This window comes from Trypanosoma theileri (genome assembly GCF_002087225.1).
Source record: "Trypanosoma theileri isolate Edinburgh chromosome Unknown TM35_Tth_6_V1, whole genome shotgun sequence".
NCBI lineage: Eukaryota > Euglenozoa > Kinetoplastea > Trypanosomatida > Trypanosomatidae > Trypanosoma > Trypanosoma theileri.
Genome location: NW_021639848.1, coordinates 184155 through 198399, shown reverse-complemented (window position 1 = coordinate 198399; position 14245 = coordinate 184155). Strand labels below are relative to the sequence as shown.

General features: G+C 44.2%; 5 protein-coding genes across 5 annotated transcripts; all 5 read right to left on the bottom strand.

Annotated features, from left to right (window-relative positions):
- Window positions 1–2183: 2183 nt before the first annotated feature.
- On the bottom strand, window positions 2184–2795 carry TM35_000061680 (TATE DNA Transposon; the record flags this gene model as incomplete). The annotated part of the gene is made up of 1 exon (XM_029023205.1): window positions 2184–2795. The coding sequence occupies one exon, from the start codon at window positions 2793–2795 to the stop codon at window positions 2184–2186; it is 612 nt and encodes a 203-aa protein (XP_028885229.1).
- Window positions 2796–4421: 1626 nt separating this feature from the next.
- TM35_000061670 (TATE DNA Transposon) lies at window positions 4422–5486 on the bottom strand (the record flags this gene model as incomplete). Its single annotated transcript, XM_029023204.1, has 1 exon — window positions 4422–5486. One exon carries the CDS (start codon window positions 5484–5486, stop codon window positions 4422–4424), a length of 1065 nt encoding a protein of 354 aa, XP_028885228.1.
- A 681-nt stretch (window positions 5487–6167) lies between these two features.
- Window positions 6168–7061, bottom strand: TM35_000061660 (uncharacterized protein; the record flags this gene model as incomplete). The annotated part of the gene is made up of 1 exon (XM_029023203.1): window positions 6168–7061. One exon carries the CDS (start codon window positions 7059–7061, stop codon window positions 6168–6170), a length of 894 nt encoding a protein of 297 aa, XP_028885227.1.
- Window positions 7062–9498: 2437 nt separating this feature from the next.
- TM35_000061650 (uncharacterized protein) lies at window positions 9499–9942 on the bottom strand (the record flags this gene model as incomplete). Its single annotated transcript, XM_029023202.1, has 1 exon — window positions 9499–9942. The coding sequence occupies one exon, from the start codon at window positions 9940–9942 to the stop codon at window positions 9499–9501; it is 444 nt and encodes a 147-aa protein (XP_028885226.1).
- A 1201-nt stretch (window positions 9943–11143) lies between these two features.
- Window positions 11144–13546, bottom strand: TM35_000061640 (trans-sialidase; the record flags this gene model as incomplete). The annotated part of the gene is made up of 1 exon (XM_029023201.1): window positions 11144–13546. One exon carries the CDS (start codon window positions 13544–13546, stop codon window positions 11144–11146), a length of 2403 nt encoding a protein of 800 aa, XP_028885225.1.
- Between the last annotated feature and the right edge of the window lie 699 nt (window positions 13547–14245).

Genomic DNA, 14245 nt, shown 5'->3' with positions numbered 1-14245 from the left:
ATATCACAACACAATAACTTTTAACCGTTTCATATTTCATCCTCAAAATTCACATCACCCTATAACACCAAAACAATTCTCTTCTGACACTCTTGTTCCCATGAGCCACGCTCCTGGGAAAGCCCACTGGCTTGACCTTCGGCTTTCGGGGTGTGGGAAACCGCTTCCCCATAGTTTGCGCTTAGCCCTTATGCCTTCTTGGGTAAGGCATTACTTATTACTATTCCCAGTAATCTCCACCTCAGCGAGAGCCTCGTGTGCTTCGCTATTGCCCTTTGCGGACCGGGCCGTCGGGGGTTTGCCAGAGCGGAAACGAGGCAGTCGTCCGCTGTACGTGTGTAGTACTTGGCGGGGTTCACCCGTGTACCCCATAGTTTGCGTTAGCCTTTTTGTGGCTACTGTAATGACCATATCTCCCGCCTCATGTCGCGGAGGCTTCCATCTCAGTAAGCAGCGTTAGACTGTTTATACCTGATATATCATGAACTCGAGGTAACAGTAAAGATCGTAGGTGGACATAAGCCATACGAACATGTGTTTAACAAGGCTGCGCTGTTTGATGTTGGTCAATCTTCTTTTGTTGTTGTTGTTGTTATTCTTGGTGATGGTGTTTTGCTGTTTCTTCTTGTTTTCTCCCTCGTCGCGGGGTTATTTGTTTTGCATTACGACCATCTGTTCTCTTGCGCTCTGCGCGCATACTCGTGGTCAACGGCATCGTCGCGTGCCTGTTGTTGTGATTCTGCCCACCGCTGTTTATATCCTGCAGAGGACCGTTGGGGTAAATGACGTCCCACGGCCCATTTCTCTTGGGCCTCCCACGATGTGAGAACTCTAAAGCGTTCATCGCTTAATTGTTGATAGTGTCCCATAATGGGACCACCAAAGCGTTCAGTAGAGATATCAAACTTCTCCCCTCCAGAGAAGATGGCCCATGATGGCAATTTACTACTTGCTTTTTCCTATCATTTTTATATTTTGTTTTTTCTGCCCTTTCTTCCATTGAAGAAGCAGAATCCGTGATCGTAGTTGGTGAAGTCCTGTGTTCACTGTTCTAGCTTATACTACTCGTATGGCCGTGAGTACTGTTTCGTTTTCCTCTGAAATGCCAAGGACATGTGATGTCGCAGAGAGTATTGTATAAGGTGGTCTAGAGGACTTCACCGATGAAGCTACCGTGTCGGCATCTAACAAGTTCTTTTCACGCCTTCATGCGTTCTGTAAAACCACATCCTGTCCGTCATCTCAATATCCGATTGTTATTTATTCGGTGGATTCAATGGCGGTGGTGCTCTTAATCCCATTTCCTGCGAATCACCTTGTGCGAGCATGGTGGAAATCCTGCTGCTGCCCAGCGTGTGGGGCAGGTGAATTATGGCGGCACCAAACCTCCCATTATCTCCTGCGATGATGAGGATGGTGGCGGTGGTGGAGTCATGAGTCGTGAGTTGTAAGTCGTGAGGGCGTGAGTGTATGAAAGTCCACATCAACATTTGTGTTTGCCTCAACTGTGCAGCGTCGTCGTGGTTGACTCGATCCATCGTGTCTCGCTGGTCTTCGCACCGGTGTGCGGTAAGACTGACTTTGTGGACGAGTCCGGTGGGGATGATTCCCTACCGCGTGGTAGCAACCTTGTTGCTGATTGGATGGTTGTTTTCTGCTGGGCTTCTCGTGTATGAGCTCCAGAACAACCATAAAGTGTGTAAAGGTTCACAATGTGAACCATGATGAAAATTACGTAGTAGCAATTCTCGTTCCGCTCGCTGCTGTTTGATTTGGCAAATGCTTTCGTACATCACGTACCTGTCGCACTACTTGACGATTAATTCGCACGATACTCATCCACTACTCCTCCACCGTGATAACGCAATTCGTCCCTCTGGGAGACGTGCTGAAGAAAAAAGTACCATTGAACCAATACCATAGACAACCACAGATCGACCATGTAAAATAGGATCAATCGTTTGGTAAAGAGGCATTGTCGTCCTTGCATCCCGGCATCCGCAAACAGAAACACTCCGTGAAAACCTTCTGGGAGACGGCCATTGTTGATCCATTGTTGGAATTGGCGAGAGTCGTCCCGATGGCCGGGTGTCGTATGATTTTTATGCGGTTATGCCGATGCCACTTTCGTCGGTGGGCGCATGGTTCCTGCAATCCACCGGTGGCTGTGTTGCTGTTGCCCGTTAAGAATATTGGAGACCAAATCCGTTCGGTACGCGTTCGAACCTCTTCTCATCTCGACTGCTCTCCGTATGTCCGTCATCGTGAGATGTGTCTTCTTGATGGTTCGGGATGTGCGTAAATCGTCGAAAAAAGGTTGGCCGCCATACAACGTAGCGCACGCTCCAGGAAGTCTCTGGCAGCCGTATGCGCTGTGGGCAATCCTCGGACGGCCTCGATGTTGAGGAGGGGGTGGCGTCCTTCAAATGGAGTGGCCGATGAAGTATATTGCATGCTGGCGTTGTTACTGCTGTTGATGTTTTGTTGTCTCGTTGTTGACTTGCAAAGAGAGACGAATGTTTTGAAGATAAAGACTTGGGTCCATGTTCACGTGTTCTTGGGGCCGTGTTTCCTGGGAACTCCGCTCGAAGGAGGGCACGGACGTCGTTGTCCCGTGTGTGTTCTGCCTCCCGAGTCATTTGGAGATGATTACCCAGATACCGTCGCAATGTATCGATGCGGGTATGCCACGTCGTGGTCATGCGGTGCTCTTCAGACATCCTTTGTGCGGCCAGGTGTCGTGTCGCTCCTTCCCGTAATGATGGAAGGGCGGATTGCGGGTTGTCGCCCCGCATTGTCTGGCGTATCCTGTTCCGGAGTGCCGTGACGTCCTGGAAACAGTCGCTGATGTGGAAGATGCTGGCTAAAAGGAGTGTTGGAGGACAGTCGCGTCCTTGCGTGGTCGCATGGCCCTTTCCGATTACGGGCTGCGAAACTGAGCTCCTTAGCCATACCTCATGGTCAAATGTTTAATAATTAGTAAAATCTGATCTTCACAAAGTGAACCGCGTATACACGTTACAAATACCTCTGGTTCAGAGGATGGCCTTAAACCGATCAGAGAGAGATGCGAGAGTGCCCTCAACAATGAACGTAACAATTTTCTCATTAGATTCATAACTTTTATAAGATTCCACAGAGATAAAATTCCAAGTATTTTTGCGTCCCAATAAATGACGCCGTGTTTCAAACATTCTTGTAACATCATGCCTTAGCTGCTAACTAGTTCCGCTGCAAATACGTTTATTCCTTCTTTATTGAACCGTTACAGATGTAAGGTTAATTCCTTATCGCCTCATCATTATTATTTATAGATCACCTGTTGTATTTTTCTGCTCTGCAATAATATGGTGCAGATGTGAGGTTTGTTTTTCCTCCATAATTCCTCTTTCATAAAGAGATGTGATAAGCTCAAATATGGCTTTCGTAGCCTATTCGACTCGTGTATCCTCCGTGTGGAGGGGCCCAATAATGTCTACCGCCCGCGCCTCGTTTTGCACCACATCATCACGATGAATAGGGCTGCGTGTGGGCACTCTTCCGCGAGTACCCTGTGTGCATTCTGTGCCTCTTCGTGTGTCACCGGTGTTGGTGAGTTCGTGGGTGCACGGCGTTCGGAACGGTGTGCCCTGCCTTCGTTGTGGTTCGCCAGCTGGGACTGTGGGGTGAACGTATCGTGTGTTACCGTTTCCGTGTCCTTATCACCACCGTGTAGAAGCTCGCCCATTTACACTTCCATTGTGTTTCTGTCGAGCAAGATGTGCTTCATGGCTGTAAGAAAATTATCCTTCGGTGATTTCGTGGTGCTTTCTCCTACCTCGTGTAGGTAGGGGCGTAACCGTTGTGGCAGGAGCCGTGGTGGTGCCATATCGGCACTCGTAGGAATGTGGCGTAGAGACTTGCCGTCAACAAAGATCCCGCAATCCACGCTGTATCGTTCGTGTCGCACACAATTCCCTTGTAATGTCACTGTGTGGCCATCATGCTTGGGTGGCGTGTACCAGGCCCCGTTGCACCATTGGAGACGGTGCTGAGTCGTAAATTTCTAACTTTGTTTTTCCCGCCCTTCGCCCCACTGAAGATTCCCGCAATCCAGTGGTGGCGGATAAATATTGGAAAGAAGAGGTGGTCACTCTCTTTTCCCTTAAAAAGATGCTCGATTTCCTTCGCCCGAGCTGGCGTCATACGTGGAAGAGTGTCGCATGGTAAAACCCGCTTCCTTGGTAAATACCTCTGGAAGATACCGTCCAGTTCGATGTTGGACGTCTTCCCACTCGCGAAGTTTCCTCCGTGTAACACTACTTTTGTGGTGGGCTCCCGCAAAATTGCACCACACAAAAATTCCTTGTTCGCCCCGTCGGTTCTAGTGTTGTTTCCTTTCCGACGGGGATTGTTCGTTTTTTGGGTGAGATTCGTCGAACTCATGATTCGCATATTCTCCACCTCCCCTGTACTGATATGGTCGGTTTGTTGCAAAGGGTACATCCGCGTCCCTTGCTTCCTCCTGTACCTGTATTCCCCTTTCGTTGTCTTGTTCCTGTGGCTCTCTGTTTCGTGTTGGGAAAATGATTCGGTGTGTTCGTGTGGTGGCTTAGCTTGCGGTGTAGGTCCTCCACCTTGGCCCTTAAGTTGGCCAACTGCTGCTGAATGTTGCTCATATCCCTAGGGGCAATCTGTTGCCCATGAGCATCATAAATGGCATCTGAATATCCACCACCGGTGATGAGTCCTTCCCTATTCATGTCGTACATTTTTTCAAGTTCCAGCGTTTCATCCGATGATCCCCCGTGAATGGTGCCTTTAGTCGGGCGGAGTAATTTGGCATTTAACTTTCTAAATTCCGGGTGGTCCGGGAACAGAGGGTATTGCAGTTTCTCCACTCGTGCTCCATACATATTCTGTTTGTAGGGGTCCAATGTCGCAAACAGTCCCCAGTTGTGGAATTGGACTCTCTGTTTCGTATCGCACAGGAACAAGAGTCTTTGGAGACATTTCCAACCATATGCGGGGTCCTCTGCAAAGAACATATACTGTCCTATCATCACCTCCGTTGTGGTTAGGCGGCCACCCTTAGCCTTGGAAATGAATATTTTCTTTGCTGCTTCCCTCTTTTCATTATCGTCGTCATCGGCGGAACATTTTCCCCAGAAAATCTCTGCCAACGCCAAGTCTCGTTTCCACGGGAAATAGTCGTGTTCTTTTTGCTGCCTCAGGTAATCAACGTCGCCTTGGTATTTGGTGCTCTCCGTCAGCTTGGCCTTGTCGTCGGATGTGGTGCTTTCTCCTCCCCGGGCCAAGGAGGCTTCCAATGCTTTCGTCCTCAATTGATCAAGCATTTTTGTGTCGTTTCTATCGCCAGCCCTTTGCAGAGTTCTGAGGAATCTCTCCAGTTGATCACCCGTGAAGCCTTCTTGCGCCAACTCACGGATAGATAAAACCTCTACTTCCGTGATCTCATGGATGGATAAAACCTGTTGTTCCGTCATACTTTAACTTTCTTTTCAAAACTCTTTTTTCAGTTCTGAGCGCGTCGAAACCCCCATTGGGAGAAGCTGGAGGTGTTCAACCCATGTAATGATAAGAAAAGAGAACAATAAAGAGAAAAGATAAACAAGTAGGTTCTCACAGTATTCAAATATTACGAGAAGGAAAATCAATATACACACAACTCTTCGTCACTTCCAACATGTTTCTGTTTACTCTTATACCGTACATCCAGTCTCTCTCTCTTCGAGAAATTTCTTCATACGACACGCTTCTGCTCTTCGCACACTGTGAGCACGGCTAATGTCGCGTTGCTAAGAAGAAGAAAAAAAGAGGAAAGGAAGAACGTGTTTGCACAAGTGGAACAGGCAAGTCAAACTAAGAAACAACGTTTGCCGATTAGGCACCGTACATCAACACATTATTAACGGGTAAATACTAAAGATATTTATCGCTTACTGTGGCTTGTCCTTCGGCTTTCGGGGTTTGGGAAAAAACGCCCCCAGCCCCCACGCCAGAGACACTCGATAAACCTTAATGGCAATACAACAATAAAAAGGTATCCCAATGGCATTTATACTTTCAGGCTACAAAGTGTACCAAATATAACTTAATGGAAAAACAGGAAAAACGGAAAACACCCTCCTCTGAAAAATAAGGAAAACGATAAAAATGGAGGGTGCTTAGATGTTAAATAAAAATTTTTCTTTTCGGGATTGCTTTGGTGTTGTGTTCTGTCGTGTGTCGTCACGCCGAGATTTCCTCTGGCTTAACGAACTCTCCTCCACAGTCTTGCGTGTCCTCTTCTGCTGTTGGGGTGCAATCGTCTGCTCCTGTTGTTGGAACCGCTCCGCTGACTTTTGCGCTGTCGTTGAGCTGGTCCCCGTCTTCCCGGGTAGGCGCTCTTTTCGCCCTTTCCGTTTGCGGTACATTCTCTCGTCTACACCAGCATACTTGGGCCAATTTGCTTCGTCCGCTGGCCTGTAAATGCCAATAACTGCCTCCGTATGGTCGCGCGTTGGGGTGTAATAACCTGATGAGGCTCCCTTCGTTTGGCTGATGGAGCCCGTGAACTTCGCGCCAAGTACGAAATACCGCTCTGGTAGCGGTTCGCCACTTTCCGGACGCTTGCCGGCCTGGATGGCCGATGGTAAACCACGCCTGGACCCTGTCTGGACGAACAGTGCCCGACGGAGAAGGCAATTTGCTTCCTGCGTGCCTTCTTCGGGCAAGCCGAGGAGGCTCTCTTGTTTTTCTCCTTGGTTTGCGTGGCCAAGAGGAAATACCGGGAAGCCTAGGCGCATGATGGCTTCCGCGACATCGTGTGGTTGGGAGGAAACGAACTTGTAACGTTTCGCTCGCATTGCCACGCTGTCTACTGTTAGAGACCGTGGGGCCCCATCCGCTAGGTTGGCCATTGCGCTGGCCACCAACATGTAGCCCAAGTTACGTCGGTGTAGCTCAGTGGACGCGTTGGAATACGTCTGTAAGATATCCGTATCGTCCCTTGCCGTTTCCGTGTTTTCACCACCGCCTAGAACCTCGCCCTCGTTCTTGTCGAGTAAGATGCCCTTCATGGCCGAGAGAAACTGATCCTTCAGCGGTTTCTTGGTGTTCTCGGTCACCTCTTGTAGGTAGGGGCGTAACCGCTTTGGCAGGGTTTTGGGGTTTCGTATTTGAACTCTCAGGAATGTGGCGAAGAACCTCGCTGTCACGAAGATCCCGCAATCCTCGCTGAAGCGTTCTTGGCTCTCAAAAAAAAAAATAAAAAAAAGGAAAACACCCTCCGTGAAAACAGAGCAAAAAATGAGGCTGCTTAGAAGCAAATAAAAGAAAAAACCCTCTTATCGGGATCTTCACTGTTATTAAACTATCGTAACCTGCGGGATGGTTTATAGCTTGCAGAGTCCCGGATTTGAGCAAACAAGCAAAATTGTAAGAATAAAAACCGACTTATTTATTCAACTTTGAAAATTAAAAACTGCCTTGTAAAAGGAAATATAACGTTTTGAAAATTAGAAAATCGTTTTGGTTGCGGATGGATGGGCTTTTCAAAACTCTTTTTCGAGTTATGAACACGTCTAAAACCCTTTGGGAGGAGCTGGAGGTGTCCAAGCTATGTAATTCATGAATGAGAATAGTTCAAAAAAGAGAAGAAAACAAGAAAGGGTTTCACAGCATTCAAGCGATACAAGGAATCGAATTATTATTTACACAACTTTCCTTCACTCCCTGCGTGTTTCCGTTTACTCTTATACCGTACATCCAGTCTCTCTCTTCGAGAAATTTGTTTATACGACACGCTTGTGCTCTTCAAACGCTGCAAGCACGACTGGCCCTAATCCTGACCCTGAAGGTTCGTGTTATCCGTTTCGAACTGTGAGGTGCACTGCTGTTTTATATTTTTGCGCATGCTCGCAAGCCGTTTGTGGGCAGAACGAAAGGATATCGCCTCCCGTGTCGTGTTGGGTGGCGGGTAGGGTGCGCGAGGCGAAATGGGGAAGAAGGGCGAGGGGGTTAGGGTTTAAAAGAGAAATAATGTAACTCATCACGCGTGTCGTTGGGAAGTTCGTTTGCCGTTGGGAAATTGCTAAGTGCATGTCCGTTTCTTTTCTTTTTTCCCTTTTTAAACCTTCAGAGATTGCAGCATTTACCCTCTGGCATCTCCCATTATCAGGGATATCCCGTGAGATTTTCTACTTGCGCACAACAACATACTGGATCAAGATTCTGTGAATGAAATGCTGCGTACACAACTTCTTTTGGTTAGGTACCCCTTTGGGCGATGAATAATGTACCTGTTATAATCCATCTCGTAAAATTCTCGTAGCAATGGGAGCGAGATTCATTTCTAAACAGTTATCTTCTCAAAGTGGCAATGGGAGCCAGAGAAAGAGTCTGCTACGCACAGTATTCCAAATCAACCGCAAGAAAAGGATACACCAACTAGTCAAATAACACCGTCAAGAACAAACACAGGGAATGCTGGCACACCATGATGATAGGGTATAATCGGGGCAGTTCAAGTAGAGAAACATATGGGACTCTGTACTCCACTGCCCCATTCCCCAACCAGTGCTCAGTGTTCACCAAATGTATACCGTGTTACACACAACACACTGTAGACCTCTCCAGAATGAGCCCGTTCCCGCAGAGAACACAGCAATCAAAATAAACCCCTTAAACTATATAAATGTTCATGTACAGTGTCTATTCAACTATTTTGAATCAGTGTACATAATGGTGGAAAGAATAAAAAAAGGAAGAAAAAAACCCATGCCAACAAATACACCAAGTAACGAAAACAGATTATTAGCACATCATAACAACGGTACATTCATGAACAACATTCTCCCTAGGGAAAAGAAAAAAAACATCCATAATGATGATATTACCCCAATAAAAAACAATCTCACAGTGAAAAGCCCACATATATAAGACAAACATAATTAAAACAAACACACAAAGGTATATAGAGAAACATAATTAAAACAAACACACAAACGTATATAGAGAAACATAATTAAAACAAACACACAAACGTATATAGAGAAGTATAATTAAAACAAGCATATGTAGACAGATTGATTTCAAAAAAAAAAAAAAATCTTTTTCCACCACACAAGAAAAAAAAATGTATATTTAACATCATCTCATCGAATCCTTACCTAGTCATACATCATTTTCACCCAGTGCGGTCCTCAATGTGCCCACTTACCCCTCTTGCTCCATCTGCACTCTGCAAAAGGTGAGGTCGAGAAATCAAGCATCGTGTGAGGGCAAACAAAGGGACGTTAGGAATTAATTCCTGGACTTCAGAGATTGTAGCAAACAGTTAGTTTTCCAAAAACAGAAAAAAAAAATAATTCAATGATGCTGAACCCAAGGAACAGCCGCAAGAAAAAAAAAAAAAAACAATTAAAAAGAAAAGGGTCCACACTAAGGACAACAATTTTTATTTACTGATGCAACCAAGCCCAATCGGAAATCATATTCACGTCGTTGCACATACATTTATAGGAGGGATGTTGCAAGAGCCCACAACCCCAGCAGAAGTATTGGCAATCCATATCCATACACACGAACAGTGCCATCAATAGTGTTTTGGGGATGGGTATTATTATCATGGATGTTGGGCAGAATTGTCTTAGAAGGGTCTTCCTGCATATTATTTTCAGATGCATCTTCAGTTTCCAGTGTCTCAGGAGATCTTCTTCGGCCTCCCTGTCTCCGAAGTGAGTCAGCCGTCTGCGAATTCCCTTGTCTTTCATTGAACCTATACTCTCTGGAACTGGTTGACTGAGGTCTTGAAGGACTGTGGATAACAGGGCTCTGGGAAGAATCTGTCATGCTTGCCTGCTCTGAAATTTCCTTTTCGCCATCTGCAACAACAATACTCATATTGTTCTTGACCAGTGCATTAATTTCCCTGCGAAGTAGTACGCGGTTGTACAGCATAACATTTTTTATTGTTACGTGAATATTGTCTCCACCCCAATTCTCTGNATCTTCTCAAAGTGGCAATGGGAGCCAGAGAAAGAGTCTGCTACGCACAGTATTCCAAATCAACCGCAAGAAAAGGATACACCAACTAGTCAAATAACACCGTCAAGAAGTAACACAGGGAATGCTGGCACACCATGATGATAGGGTATAATCGGGGCAGTTCAAGTAGAGAAACATATGGGACTCTGTACTCCACTCTCCCATTCCCCAACCAGTGCTCAGTGTTCACCAAATGTATACCGTGTTACACACAACACACTGTAGACCTCTCCAGAATGAGCCCGTTCCCGCAGAGAACACAGCAATCAAAATAAACCCCTTAAACTATATAAATGTTCATGTACAGTGTCTATTCAACTATTTTGAATCAGTGTACATAATGGTGGAAAGAATAAAAAAAGGAAGAAAAAAACCCATGCCAACAAATACACCAAGTAACGAAAACAGATTATTAGCACATCATAACAACGGTACATTCATGAACAACATTCTCCCTAGGGAAAAGAAAAAAAACATCCATAATGATGATATTACCCCAATAAAAAACAATCTCACAGTGAAAAGCCCACATATATAAGACAAACATAATTAAAACAAACACACAAAGGTATATAGAGAAACATAATTAAAACAAACACACAAACGTATATAGAGAAACATAATTAAAACAAACACACAAACGTATATAGAGAAGTATAATTAAAACAAGCATATGTAGACAGATTGATTTCAAAAAAAAAAAAAAATCTTTTTCCACCACACAAGAAAAAAAAATGTATATTTAACATCATCTCATCGAATCCTTACCTAGTCATACATCATTTTCACCCAGTGCGGTCCTCAATGTGCCCACTTACCCCTCTTGCTCCATCTGCACTCTGCAAAAGGTGAGGTCGAGAAATCAAGCATCGTGTGAGGGCAAACAAAGGGACGTTAGGAATTAATTCCTGGACTTCAGAGATTGTAGCAAACAGTTAGTTTTCCAAAAACAGAAAAAAAAAATAATTCAATGATGCTGAACCCAAGGAACAGCCGCAAGAAAAAAAAAAAAAAACAATTAAAAAGAAAAGGGTCCACACTAAGGACAACAATTTTTATTTACTGATGCAACCAAGCCCAATCGGAAATCATATTCACGTCGTTGCACATACATTTATAGGAGGGATGTTGCAAGAGCCCACAACCCCAGCAGAAGTATTGGCAATCCATATCCATACACACGAACAGTGCCATCAATAGTGTTTTGGGGATGGGTATTATTATCATGGATGTTGGGCAGAATTGTCTTAGAAGGGTCTTCCTGCATATTATTTTCAGATGCATCTTCAGTTTCCAGTGTCTCAGGAGATCTTCTTCGGCCTCCCTGTCTCCGAAGTGAGTCAGCCGTCTGCGAATTCCCTTGTCTTTCATTGAACCTATACTCTCTGGAACTGGTTGACTGAGGTCTTGAAGGACTGTGGATAACAGGGCTCTGGGAAGAATCTGTCATGCTTGCCTGCTCTGAAATTTCCTTTTCGCCATCTGCAACAACAATACTCATATTGTTCTTGACCAGTGCATTAATTTCCCTGCGAAGTAGTACGCGGTTGTACAGCATAACATTTTTTATTGTTACGTGAATATTGTCTCCACCCCAATTCTCTGAACCAAAGTAGAAGTGTGATACCTCTTCTTCCCCTTCCATTTCGGCGTAATATGGTGCACTTAAACGAATACCGTTGATATACACAATAGCCTTACCGTCTTTTAATGTCAATATCACTGAATATGCCTTGTTCACTTCCCATTTGCCTGTTGGACCACTTGCTTCGTCCCTGTTTATTGTGCTCCACGTATTGTCTTTATTGAACGACAAACCAAAAAGAATTCTTTTTTTCGATTTATTCAGTCTTACACCCAAGAAAGGACTGCTTTCCTTCTTTGGTACCTCATGGATAGTCACAGTCGCCGCAAGAGTAAAGGCGTAGTTTGTAAAGTAATACTGCTTCGCCAGTCCATCTGTGTTCACAGGCCACTTTGCCCCTGCACCAATTCCCTTTAACGTTAGTCCGTTGGGATTCTTCTCTGGGGTACCACTTACAGAAGCACTCACGCCGAGATATTCATCATTCCATTTCCCTTCATCGATATTTCCAGACAAATAGCCCACCAACCCAATAGTGGGAACAGGATACTTACACTGACGAGATGAAATACCACTGTTATCAGCGCAGCAACGACTCTCAGAGAGAGTCTGGTCTAGTTCAGTCCACTTGTTTAACACCCTCTTAATCTCCTCCATTGAAGTTGTAAGATCCAGAAAGAAGACTTTGTGCTTACCTGTCCCTTCAACAGTCTCATACAGACAGTAGAGTTTGTTATCCTTGAACAATAAAGTGCTTCTCTTCACTTTTTTATTCTCAACTATCATGCCAACGTGATAAATACGTGTGTTATCAGTCACCCACAGATAGAGTTTCTTCCTATGTTCAGATCCCACGGACTGCAGAAAAAGAATGACACGCTTCCCATCAATAGTTGCAGTAATAAAATTGTTTTGACTTCCACGCTCAGTAATTGGTATGTTAGTAGCTACAGTGGAGGTGGACCACACACGGGAGAGTGTACTGGTAGACTCTGTCCATGTCTTTCCCAAATCGGTGGACTCGTACACTCTGTAATGGCCGCTGGTATGATGAGCAATCTTCATCAAATTACCATTTTTCCACTCGAGAACAGCAGGATTATAAGTACCTTCTTCAGTTAAACTACCAACGTTCCAATTATCATCTTCGAAATTGTCAACCATAACTGTCGAAATGATTTTGTCCTTCGCTGTAATAAATTGGACAGGAAACACAAAACCATAATTTGTCATTCTCAAAATTGGTGTAATCTCGTCAGCAAGGAATCGCACAACCATTTCCTTTCCTTTCGTAAAAGGAAATGCAATATTGGAAGCAAAGTAACTCAATGAATACTTTCCGTTTTTATCATTACCAGTATACATGCGCACAGTGCGAAGAGTAGAATTTTTAGTATTGATTTCCGTACCCTGTGATTGGGAACGATATTGGCTTTGAAGGTTGTTGCTTTCCACAAGAACAAACACACTCCGATGGTTATCATACATTTTATGTTTCTCTAGCTCTTGCGCGTATGGGAATGAATAAATACCGAACCTCTTTTTATGGGTTTCCCCCCATTTTTTTCCATTGTCACTGCTCTCTTGTGTCAAAAAATCGATGAATTCACTCTTGTTTGCAGATTTCTGGTACATGGCAGTAGCAGCAGTGTCAATTGCCACCAGTTTCCCATTCCCCAACCAAAGATAAGAACCTTGAAAACTGCGGGGTGAGGTTACTTTAGAGCCAGTAAAAGATGATAGTGGTGATAGTTTTTCATGTCCCACATCTACTTTCACTTTCACTTCATTAGCGGAGTTCTTTGCTTGAAACAGTTCCTTGTCATTTCCAATCGTCCTGGTTGTACTTTCTTTGAAACGACTCCCTTGTGCATACCCACTGATGCAGCCCAGCAAAAAAAGGAACAATAAAACAAACAGAGGGCGGGTCATGTTGTATTTCATAGTTGGTATTCTTTCCTCTCTCTGTTCCTCAGTCCTTCTTTCCTTCCTTCCTTACTGTCTTCTCGTCAGAAGAAAAGAGGTTACTGATTACTTGTAGTGAATGCCAAGAAGTACTTGTGTCTGGATGTGTTGCGGTTGGTAACTACTTTCAAAGCTTTCAAATACGAAGAAGTGATTGTAGCTTATTTTAGTTAATCAGAATATGTGAAAATGGTTAAGGAAAAAAAGAAACCAAAAAGAATTGTGTAATCAAAGAAGAGAAACAGAAATACATTCACCGTGATCAAGTCTAAACATGACACTGAAGAAACAACGTAAACACAATGCTCAAATACAGTAAATTTCAATAAAAAGAGGTAAAACACAAAATAAAAATATAAAAAAAAAACTGTTTTTAAGTATCTTTGTAACCAATTAACTTAACACAAATCCAACCAAAAAAAATAGTATATTATCCACAACAAAGATTTGCAAACATGCCTTTAGTTCTTTTATGGGCTTCTGTACATTTACACATCGTACATGGTTCATACAAGTTTTTCTCCGCATGCTTTCTTTGCGCCGTATAAAAGGTGAAGTTCCTACAACTCAAGTATCGTATGTGAGAGAAGCAATTTTTTTCTTAATCCAACAAGAAAACCACAACGCTACAGAGACTAAAGCGCATAGCAGAAAATAAAAGCAGTC